This window comes from Trachemys scripta, chromosome 1 (genome assembly GCF_013100865.1).
Source record: "Trachemys scripta elegans isolate TJP31775 chromosome 1, CAS_Tse_1.0, whole genome shotgun sequence".
Classification (NCBI taxonomy): Eukaryota; Metazoa; Chordata; order Testudines; family Emydidae; genus Trachemys; species Trachemys scripta.
The window spans coordinates 87,139,225-87,150,548 of NC_048298.1; the positions used below are offsets into that span (position 1 = coordinate 87,139,225).

The 11,324-nt window shown below is 45.7% G+C and overlaps 1 protein-coding gene across 1 annotated transcript in view; it reads right to left on the reverse strand.

Annotated features, from left to right (window-relative positions):
• PLBD1 (phospholipase B domain containing 1) overlaps positions 1-7,517 on the reverse strand; it is a 133,855-nt gene extending 126,338 nt beyond the window's left edge. Inside the window, 4 exon segments of the mRNA XM_034774735.1 lie at positions 1,251-1,389; positions 2,978-3,061; positions 7,285-7,457; positions 7,460-7,517. Coding sequence (XP_034630626.1) covers positions 1,251-1,389; positions 2,978-3,061; positions 7,285-7,457; positions 7,460-7,516 — 453 coding nt within the window. The 5' untranslated portion in view covers position 7,517.
• Positions 7,518-11,324: the final 3,807 nt, after the last annotated feature.

Sequence of the window (11,324 nt, forward strand, 5' to 3'; positions counted from 1 at the left end):
TTTGCACTGCTGCTGGCAAGGCACTGTCTTCAGAGCTGGGTGGCCCGCTAACAGCTGCTGCTCTCCAGCCACCCAGATCTGAAAGCAGCACAGAAGCAAGTGTGGCAATACTGCGACCCCCCCCTTAAAATAACTTTGTGACCCTCCTGCAACTCCCTTTTGGTTCAGGATCCCCAATTTGAGAAACGCTGGTCTCCCCCATTTAAACTGTATAATATAGGCTAAAACCACACAAAAGACCAGATTTCACGGGGGAAACTAGATTTCATGGTCCGTGACGCGTTTTTCATGGCCGCGAATTTGGTAGGGCCTAGTTATGAAAGCTTGTGCACTCTTGTCTGAGAGTCAAGCTTTCTTAACATAATCTCAAAAATTCTGGCCTACAAAGAAGTCTCTCTCCATTATTCTGGAATGGACATTGTCCTTATTCTCTTTCACTGTCTGGCCTCCTCTGCAATAAAGGCCCAAAGCAAATTCTACAGAAAAAAAAAAGGGCTTTACTATTTTAAATGTTTCTGCTTTGCCGTTCACCACCCCCAACCTCCCCACTTCTTTGCAGTTCTTAGGCAAAGATTAAAAAAATCAGTTACTGAAGTCCTTGCTTTCACTGTGTGAAATGCATTAGACATTTTGGGACAGATCCTTAGTCATCGTAAATTATTGTAGCTTTATTGAAGTTCATGGAGCTACACTATTTTACACCAGCTGATGATCTGGATCTTGGTAATGATACTTCCAATACAAATTCTAATATGAATCACAAACAACTCTGCCATAATATTGTCACACATACTCTAAAATGAAAGACTAATTAAAAAAAAAATCCAGGGCTTCCAAGGTTTTTTTTTTAAAGTTACCTTTGAAAATAAAGGTGAAAGCTTTAGTGACCTCCCAGTTTTTTATTCACACTATTCTTGCCACTTTGAACACCCAAGAATTATTTGCCCACAAACCAATTAAGAATGCAATCTTCCAATCTGAGTGTGCGTTCTAAAATCATTCCCAACCCAACCAGCATTCAAGAAGACAGAGTTGCAAATTAGTTTTAGAGAACACTTCTCTGATCTGCACTGCAGATTTGTTTGTTACATCATCCATACTGAACATCCACTAACGTTAATGGAAGCTTTGTATGCTGAATAGGTAAGCAGAGACCCTTGTCTTTAAATATCTTCTACGTCTTTGACTTTGAATTACCCTATCCTTCCCTTCTCCCCCTAGAATCACTTAGAGAGCTTCATCACTCTTACTCTTTGCTTGTGGTGCTTAGCCCATTCTTGGGCTCCCATGTACAGCCCATCCAGCTGTGCAATAACATAGCCAGCATGCCTCCAGAAGGGGTCATCCTTATTATTTTTGATTTGTTGTCTGGTCCATTTATCCTGTTTCCTGAAAAGGAAAAAAATTGGTTTTACAGAGCACTCTTCATATTCCATGTATCCTACAAAGAACAACACTTTATATCGTAATTAACTAAATAATAGAGTGGATTAACCATGGGCAAATATAGTTGTGATAATGATGCTCAGCAATAGCTGTCTCTCCCCCCTCCACTTCCCAGACAGAGCTTAGAACATAAAACACAATGTTTTGTTAAAACAGGCCAGACCAAATTCTGGCCCCTGCTCCGGCCCCTTTATCCAAGTCTGGTAAGCATACAGGAGTGTAAAATGACTGCAACCAAATTCCCCCGGTGCTGTGCAGGGTAGGGCTGACATAAATGGCTCTATGATGCCCCCATTCCTCCCCGCCCCCATGGGCTCAGGAATAGTGTGCATCCTGGGAACATTTGGGGACATGGTCATAGCTCTCAGGGCTACAGGTTTTCTGTACTGTATAGCAGCCTATAAGCAGCCCAGCAAAGGTTGCTGTAAAGCAGATCAGTTCCCACAGCAATCCATACCCTGGGCCATGCAATGGCGATATAAAGCCACTTTCACCTCCATCCACTTCCACTTCCCTGGCCTGCATCTGAGTCTCAGTTTGTGCTCAGTCTCTTTGGAGATGCAGCATAAAACTTCACCTGGAATGTTTGCCAGGGCATAGTGATTGTCTGCTGTTCTTTTCATTGAGGAAAGGTGGGCTGGGAGTTAGAGGGGTAGTAAAGAAGCATTCGGATCCTTAACTTCTGCTTGAACCGGCCAAAAGAAATGCCTTTAATGTAGTACCTTATGAGAGGGATCAGTACTTATATGTGCAGCAATAACAGCATGAGCCACAAGCACAAGTCCTAGTGTGGGGTCCAGAACTACTGAAAGCATGCTACCCGTGGAGCCATCACTTCCTAGCATCAAGATGGGCAAAAGGCACAGCTTACAGAAATGGCTGAGGTTTTGCAGAAATATTTGTAGTCGAAGAAAGAAAATAGAAATTATATCAACACATGAACCTAAGGAAATAAATAAGGTAGGCCAAATGCTGAGCCTCCCAATTTGGGGCCTGGTTCTCTTCCCATGTGCACCGGTTTTATACTAGTGTAACTCCATTGACTTGAACAAAGTCACTCCTGATTCTCACAGGTGTAAGTGAGAGATTCCAGCACTTAGTAACTAACATACAAAGTACTTGACCTTATAGAATATACGCTATACAAAATGTCTACAGCGGGAAATATATATGGAAAAATTACATGTGCCAAGAGATAGTCCAATGTGGTATTCAGTACACAAGCCTGTCCATAAAGTTATTGAATACAGTAAGCTTGTGAGTTAGTTGGCATTAATTAAACCTGTTTGCAGTGCTAGTTCAAATGCCTCTTTGAAGGAACAGAATGGGGAACAGGGCATATTCCCTTCTTAATATATGTTTGAACTTCTTATTCTTGTTAGGTACATAATCATAACAGAAGGAGTCTATACTTCCTCTTTAGCACACAAACAAGATCAACAAACTCTGCTAAAAGACCTGAGGATTCCATCATATTTTTATTTCTAAGCCATGAATGCAAGAATCACATTTCTAGTAACTCAGTACATACCCCATAAACTCCTGAACTCTGCTTAGAACGATGGGATTCTTAATTAGTTGCGGATACAGATTTGAAGTATGGTCATACATACCCCTGAAAGAATAATTGTCAAAAGTTATTTTCTGCCATTTTCCCTTCATTTCTTTCAATCCTGGTTTCACGAATAGTAACAGATAAGCAGCACAGTTTGCAAGTCAGCTGTTTCTTTATCACAGTATTAGCTTCGCATCTCTGGTGCAAGACAAACCATGATGCATGTAATAAGAAGAGAATTTTCAGAGTATAAATGGCATCGCTTACCACCCACTCAAACTGTCTTACAATGGAAAAAGATGAGTGAGAGAGATTAAAGTATCCCTATAATGAAATTTCTGTTTTCAAGCATGCTTTAGGTCAGTAGCATCTTGGACAGGGCCGGCTCCAGGCACCAGCTGAGCAAGCTGGTGCTTGGGGCGGCAGATTGTTGGAGGCGGCATGGCCACTTTTTTGTTGTTGTTGTTCTTGTTCCGCTCCGGCCGCCCTGTAGGGGGTGGCGGCACAGAGAACCAGAGCGCCCTGCAGGGCAGTCCTCTTCCTTCCCTCCCCGCCAACCGTAGCGGAGCCCTCGCGGTAGGCGGCAGGAGGTGGCACAGCAGGAGGGGCCGCGTGGCAGCGCCCCTGCTGTAGCCCTGGCCGCCCCCTTCTCTCTCTCTCCCGCTCGCTCCCTCCCCCTCCCCCTCCCCCGCCCGGTCCCCCTGTACCCGCGCTCCGGCCACACCGCAAGTTTTTTTTTGTTTTGCCGTTCTGGCCGCCCAATTTTTTTTTTTGCTTCGGGTGGGCAAAAAGCCAGAGCCGGCCCTGATCTTGGCTGTCCTAGCACATTAATTGAAAGTATGACACAAATGGTTTACTGGAAGATGATCCCATTTGGGATCAAGAAAGCAATCAGGTGGATGCTGATTTGATAGCTTGTGAAAAACTCAACTGACATCTAACAGTGTTTTATTTACCAATTAACCAAGTGTTTCTTCCTCAACGGATTAGCTAAATATCTAAGCAAAAAAGGTATATTTAGAGAGGGAAGAAAGGGTCCTGCACACTTTCAGAGCACCAAAGACTCTCTCTGGCCTAATTGCCAAGAGCTTTGCTGGGATCCAGAGTGAGCAGAACTAAGCCACTCATCCGTGTAGGGAGCTCCTGCCTAGAATTGAGAGCAATACATCAGAGCCAAGTAGGTAACCTGTGTTGCATATGATCATGCTGAGCACTTGTCACAAGGCCAGACTTCTTTCTGTTAAAGCCTGTGACAATCCTAGGTCATTTCACCATGAGGGCAACCCTCACTGGGAGAAATAGGTTTGCAAGATCTGCAGGCCTTATTCCCAGTTCCTCTCCGAGGGTGAAATGCATTCCTGTGCAGAGGGCCTATGCACCACTTACGCCCCTTGTAAGCAGAAAACTCTCATCTCTGCTCTGCTCTCATTGTACCACTCAGGCGGCACAAAGGAAACAGAGACTCACCTTAACTGCCCTTCTGGGGATTCCCGCAGCAGGCAGAGAACGAGCAGAGTGGGCCCCTACATAGTCCTTCCCCTCAGTCCCCAGCGGAAGGGGCATGCTGGGGACAGGGAAGGGGAATGGCCAGAGTGCAGATGGTCCCTTGGGGATGATAGCCAGATAAGCAAGTTAGAGAAGCTCCCAGGTTGCTCTAATAAGTGCTTGGGCCAGGGCAGGTAATCAAGGCGTTGTAACCAGCCCCCTGACAGACCCCTCTATCTGCCACATCCAGTGAATGTCCAGTAACATAGGGCAGACTTTACACTAGTGGCATCTCTAGGCTACTCACTGACCAAGCCAGTGCAGAATCAGGGACTTGTAGCTTCTTGAGAGGCCCTGCCTCCTTGCACAAATCAGAGATCAGATACAAGGGAGGAAGGAGTTCAGGGACTCAAGTGATTTTTTTTAATTGCCTTATGATATTTAATGAAACGTCTAAGTCCTTCATGCTTTATAATGGTGTCATACTCAAGCAGTAATCAGCTCATTAGATTAAGTTAAAGCTTTTCTATTCTACCTAGGGCAAAATGTAAGGCAATCATGAAACCGGACTGAGAATCTCAAGGTACACTCCAAAGGAGAATTTCAATTTACCTCTTTAAATGAAAAGGAGCATCACTGACAGAATGCAGGCTGGGTGAGATCATACCAGAGAGACATTTGACAGTTTCCTCTCTGGGGCCTATCATGTTCCATTGAAATAAATGAGCAACGTAGGTGCTCAGTGTGATGGATTTGGAGCTGGTCTGTAATTGGCTGAGCAAAGTGAGGCCTAGCACTCCTCTCAATTTTATTTCTCAGTCTGCCACTGAAAGGAAGTACGAGGAGACCCAAACCCAGTCAGGTCGGCGGGGGTAAGTGCAGCTGATCTACAGATACTGTAACCCAGGACCGTGTCTAAGCGAGCATTGCAGGATTCCACCCTGGAAAAGGTAAGGACATGAGGGCTATTACCTGTGTGGGTGCACTCAGAGACCAGAGAAGGGCTCTGAGATGCAGCTTGCCCTGTAAGTGTGACACTCAGTGCCTCTGAAAGTCAGGACATTTATTTAGCTGCCTAAATATGGATTTAGGTGCCTATCTTCAGGCACCTGCTTTTGAAGATCTGGGCCAATAATTCTCAGTTCATTTATAAAACAAGGGTTTTTGAAAGAACTCGGAGCCATTTCTGTGCCAAGCAATGACAGATTTTATCCCAGTCTGAATACAACTAGTTAGTATTAAGAAATTTAACTGGTAGTGCCCACCGAATTTGAACTGTGAATTTTGAAAATCCAAAAGCAATTATAAAAGGAACTACTTTGTCCCTCCGTCCCTCCCTCGCTCCCCATAGTACCAGGTAATGCACAGTTTTTGGGCACAATGCTAAAAAAAAATTGTCCTCATTTTAATCAGTGTCCAGGGTACTAAATGAACACAGGAATAACCAAATTATTTCCTTTTAAGAGTGGAGGGGTGTATGTGGGGGAGAGGGGATGAAGTGGTGATTCTCCTTTAAGTCATTTTGTTTATAACAAGTTAAACAAGTTAAGAAAAAGCACAGCAGGACACATACTTTCTTAGTCTGTACAGTAAAGGATAAGATATAATATAAGAGCATCAGCACCTCTGAGTTTATGAAAAAAAATATGATGAAATAGTTTTCTGAAACATAGAACCTCCCTATGTGCTCCTGAGTGAAATAGAGCATGCCAGTCTATTTAGATTATTTTGCTGTAGCCTGATGCCTGACAGAACAGACTGCTATGCTTTCTACTTGCTGTTATCAGAAGAGGAGAGCCTTTAAAAGAGGCAGTTAAGCTGTGTGCAAAAGGAGAGAATAAGGGCATAAAGAGACTTACTTATCTCTTATTGGAGAAAATTCAGACAATGCTGGCTCTTGGAGAACAGACCTTCCAAATGCACAGAGATGAATGTGGCAGGCAGTAAGATGGGGAAGAAAGTACAGCTTGAGATGCCCCCATTTGTTTTCAGATTTCAACATGGAAGATTTATGCACATGTCCCAAGGGAGAACAACTGCCTTATGTTAACTGGGGTTCTTTCAGCATTTGAGCAAGGAAAGGAAGGGAAGATGTACGTATCCCTCCATAAGAGCTATTTTTAAAGAATGACTAATTCATCCATTTGTGATCTACTTGGGGGAAATGCGAGACAGGACTCCTGGCTTGCATTCCAATTGTTGAATTCTAGAAAAGCTACTTAATCTCTGTGGTTCAATTCCTTATCAGTAAAATAGGTTTAATATTCATCTCTCTCTCTCCAAGTTCTTGTGAGACTCTTTGTTAAAAAACAAACTAACTTTTAAATCTTTGGATGAAAAGTGATAAGTGTTAATATTGTAACAAATATTTGAACTGCCACACGTATAGTCAGGGCCGGCTCCAGATTTTCTGCTGCCCCAAGCGGCAAAAAAAAAAAAAAAAAAAAAAAAGAGCAGCATCACTTCGGCGGCAGCTCAATCGCATCGCTTCTTCTGTGGCAATTAAACAGCGGGTCCTCCCTCCCTTCCTCTTCGGCGGCAATTTGGCGGCAGCTCAAAGAGGAAGAGAGGGAATGAGGGACCCGCCGCCGAAGACCTGGACATGCTGCCCCGATACCGAACGGAGTGCCGCCCCTTTGAATTAGCCGCCCCAAGCACCTGCTTCCTAGGCTGATGCCTGGAGCTGGCCCTGCTTATAGTTAACTTATATGCATCAAAATAGAGAGGGAGAAAAGAGACCTGAAGAAATAGCTGGCAGTTTCATGCACTGAAATGAGTTACTTACGGAGTAAGCTAACTTGAAAGGTACTTATGGTGCTGTGAGATAGCCCTGGAAAAAGCCAGCTGCATACATGAGGCGTTCATTGCCTATGGACTGACTCCCATAGCCTGCTCTGATCTCCAGAATCCTGCACCCTGTTGATTGTATGGTGTCATTGTAAAAGCCATAGGCATCTCCATTCCTGTCCAAGGAGGCATATCTTTGACCTGGATTGTTTTCTCAGTTTTCATCCAAATATACTGTTGCATAGCGGATTTCTGAAAACAAAAACCAAGGAGGAGAAAGTTAGAATATTGTATTACATATTTCCAGCAATAAGAAGTGTGGAGACCTCATTCCACTGAGATACTCTATCCCTTGTGGAGAACTAGATGGATCAGACAATTGTAGTGAAGTTTATGCAGCCAACCAATTCTAGGTCACTAGTATCAATCTATATTAATACTATTATTAATTATTAATACTAATACTATATCAATCTATATTAATGACCTAGAATAATTGTCATCAGATGCCTGTTTGCTGACTTAAGTAACAGACAACTGGACAGACTGGTTGGTTCACCATATCTGACACCTCTGTTCACAATCTTAAAGGGGGAAAAAATTGAAAAGCGACAAAAAACAGACTACCTACTCAGGCCTAGAGATGGCCCCTGAGGAACAGAGCTAAGGTCAGGCTCATTGGTAGGGCAGAGACAGGGAGAAGCATGTATAGCCACTTCCTGTCTCATATTTGACCTGTGGACATCCTCAGTTTCCAGGACTGAAATTCTGGCACATTTCAAAATAATTATACTGACTTTTTTTTAATCAAAAGCTCCACCCAGTACTCGCTCAATTAAAGTGAACACATTTTACACTACAGCAAACTCTCCTACCGCCTTTCCAAAGATAGAAACATACCACATTAGCTGCACAAACTGTGACTGTATTAAGACTAACCCTCTAACCCTCTAGCGACCATGTGCACAGTGCTATATCACTTGCAGGAAACTATGTTCACAATCTTTTCAACCACGGTTGAGTCCTGATATAGAAAAAAAGATGCTCCCATACCTGACCCAGAAGAAATCCTACAAAGAGAGATATTGAAAACAATTTACAAACAGAGTGCCATGGGCATCATCAACTTTGATTTCCAGTTGAGATTCAGAAGATTGCAAAGGTTTTTTCCAATAGTTCTCCTGTATAACTAATAGTGAAGGAGCCACTTGATAGCTGCTTTGCACCTCAAATCCAGGTAGGTAAACCCAAGCTATTATGATACTGGCTCCCTAGAACTTGAGATTTCATCTTGCTTTTCTATATAATAATGAAAAAACACAAGCTTATTTCCTTTAGCATTTTGAAAATCACATTAATTAAAACAGCAATCTTACTAAAACATCAATGCACTTAAGTTAGACTGATGGTCTCAAATTTCAACACCATGTTCACTCTTGTCTTGTATACAAATACATGGATGTTTCTCAGAACAGTTTCTTCAAGTCACAAGACTGAAAGGAGGAGGATTGTTTCATCCAGTTTCCCACAAAACGTATATAATCAATGCACTTTCCCACTGATGATGACTGGGCCATTCTAAATCGCTGGATCAGCGGCTGAAGGTGAAGGCAGCACAGAAACTCAACTGTACAGAATACAGGAAAAGACACCAAGAGCACATCACAATGTTGTTCCATGACCTGTCCCTATTCACTTAGTCTACCAACTCAAAATGCTGGTCTTCAGCTGGCATTTTCAAAAAGTGCTCAGAGTTAGCCTAACTCTGCTCTGTAGGAAGTCAGTGGCAAAAGACCAAGACTGAATACTTTTGAAAATCCCAACCTTCATCTTTCAGCCCTCAATGACATGGGATCTGATAACATCAGGTCTCCATTCACAACCCATCAAGATACCTGCATAGTACCGCAAACACCAAAAGTTCAAAAATCAGGAGTCAGAACCCCCAAAATTTTGAGGTTGTCTCATAAATTGTAAGTTTTTTTTTTTATTTTAATGATTACTAAGCTGTCTTCTGACTTTAACTTCCCCTGTCCGCCTCCAATGTGTGTGTCAATTCACATTGCCAATTTACAGTGAGAAATACAATTTTGGCCATCACAAGTAATTTTATGTCCCAGCCCCCACATTAACGTTGCACTCCCAACCCCAAAACAACTTATTTTGTGACAAATCCCCAGTCCTCACACTTATCCCAGTTACATATCAACTCCACACACCCAGCCACACAACAATTCTGCACACCTCTTGCCTCGCAAACCCATATGTGCCCCTTACTCCCAACCTCCTGTGTAGGCTCCTCCTGTGTAGGTTCTTCATCCCCATCTAGACCTAGTTGGAGGAAAAGCTCCAGGGAGAGAGAGAGAGATCCACATGCGTGCACACGCACACACCTGGGAGGAGGGGCAGCTCCAGTGGATCTTCACAAACACCCCCTTGCAGGCCTTGGGAGAGGGCAACTCCAAGAGGGCCGCCTTCTCCTCCATCCCAGGAGGATGGCAGCATTATAGAAGAGGAAAGGGGAGGATAGAGGAGCAGAGAGAAGACTGACCCATTTTTCACAAGAAGGGAGGGAGCAGGGACCCTGAGCTGCTGGGCAATTTTTGTTCTCTCCTCCCCTTCCTCTCTTGAGAAAATAGTATTGGCTGCACTCCTTCCCTCCTCCAAAACCTTCTTGGCTCCTGAGCAGGGCTGGCTCTAGGATTTTTGCCACCCAAAGCAAAACCAATTTTGGCCGCCCCCCCACTTATTTAATTACCCCACCCCCCCGCCCCGCCTCAACCCCCCCCCCTTTCCCAATCCCCCACCCCTCCCCCCCCCCCCCAGACTCTCAAGCCTAGGAGGGAGGGAAGAAGGGAGGGGGAGAAGCGGCGCCGCGCCGCGGCCACTTGGAGTCTCCCCCCCCTCCCAGGTTTGAGAGCCTGGGAGGGAGGGGGAGACTCCGAGTGGCTGCGGCGCGGGCGCCACTTCTCCCCTTCCCTCCCAGGCAGGGCCGGCTCTAGGCACCAGCAAAACAAGCTGGTGCTTGGGGCGACATATTTTTAGGGGCGGCATGGCTGGCGCCAGAATGCCACCCCTAAAAATGTGTCCCGGCTGCCCTAGCTCACCTCCACTGCTGCTGCCACGGCGCGCGAAACAGCTGATTCGCGTGCCGCTACCTGTCCTCCCTCCCAGGCTCTCAAACCTGGGAGGGAGGGGGAGCAGCGGCGCTTGAATCAGCTGTTACGCGCGCTGCGGCGGCTCAGGGTCTCCCCCTCCCTCCCAGGCTCTCAAACCTGGGAGGGACGGGGAGATCCCGAGCGGCCGTTTCACACGCCGCTGCTCCCCCTCCCTCCCAGACTTGAGAGCCTGGAGCAGGGCCGGCTCTAACTTTTTTGCTGCCCCAAGCAGCAAAAAAAAGTGCCGCCCCGCTGAGTGCTGCGCCGCCGAACCCCCACCCCGCTGAGCGCCGCGTCGCCAGATCCCCCACCCCCCAGCGCCGCGCCCCGCACTGCCCCCCTGCGGAGTGCCGTGCTGCACCCCGCCACCCCAAGATTGGTCGCCCCTTACCAGGTGCCGCCCCAAGCATGTGCTTGGTTGCCTGGTGCCTGGAGCCGGCCCTGCAGTTGATTTAAGTGACATTGCTAATCAGAGATCTTAAATTGCTAATTTCGAATACAGAGTAATCAATCGAATACTCCTTATAAACAGCACCCAAATTGTGGAGTGAAATTTAACAAACTACTTCAACTCATATTGAATAGTGAACCAATTCATAAAAAATCCATGTTCTATTTAGACAACTCACTAGAGGGCTTGGGCAGCAACGGCACCTGGACGCTCCCGAGCCCACGTCACCAGCATTTCCCACCAAACACCGGGGCTGGGCAGGCGTTGCCGCCCCCCTGGCTCGCTCCCCTTGTGCCCCATAAAGCCCACCCAAACAAGCCCATCAGCACAGCAACAGCCCCAGGGCTGCGCCACCCACCAGCCCCTGCCCACATTCATGTCTCTCTACCTAGGTGCTTGTGTGTTCCTCACACCTGACAGTCAGCAAGGGACTTAACCTCAC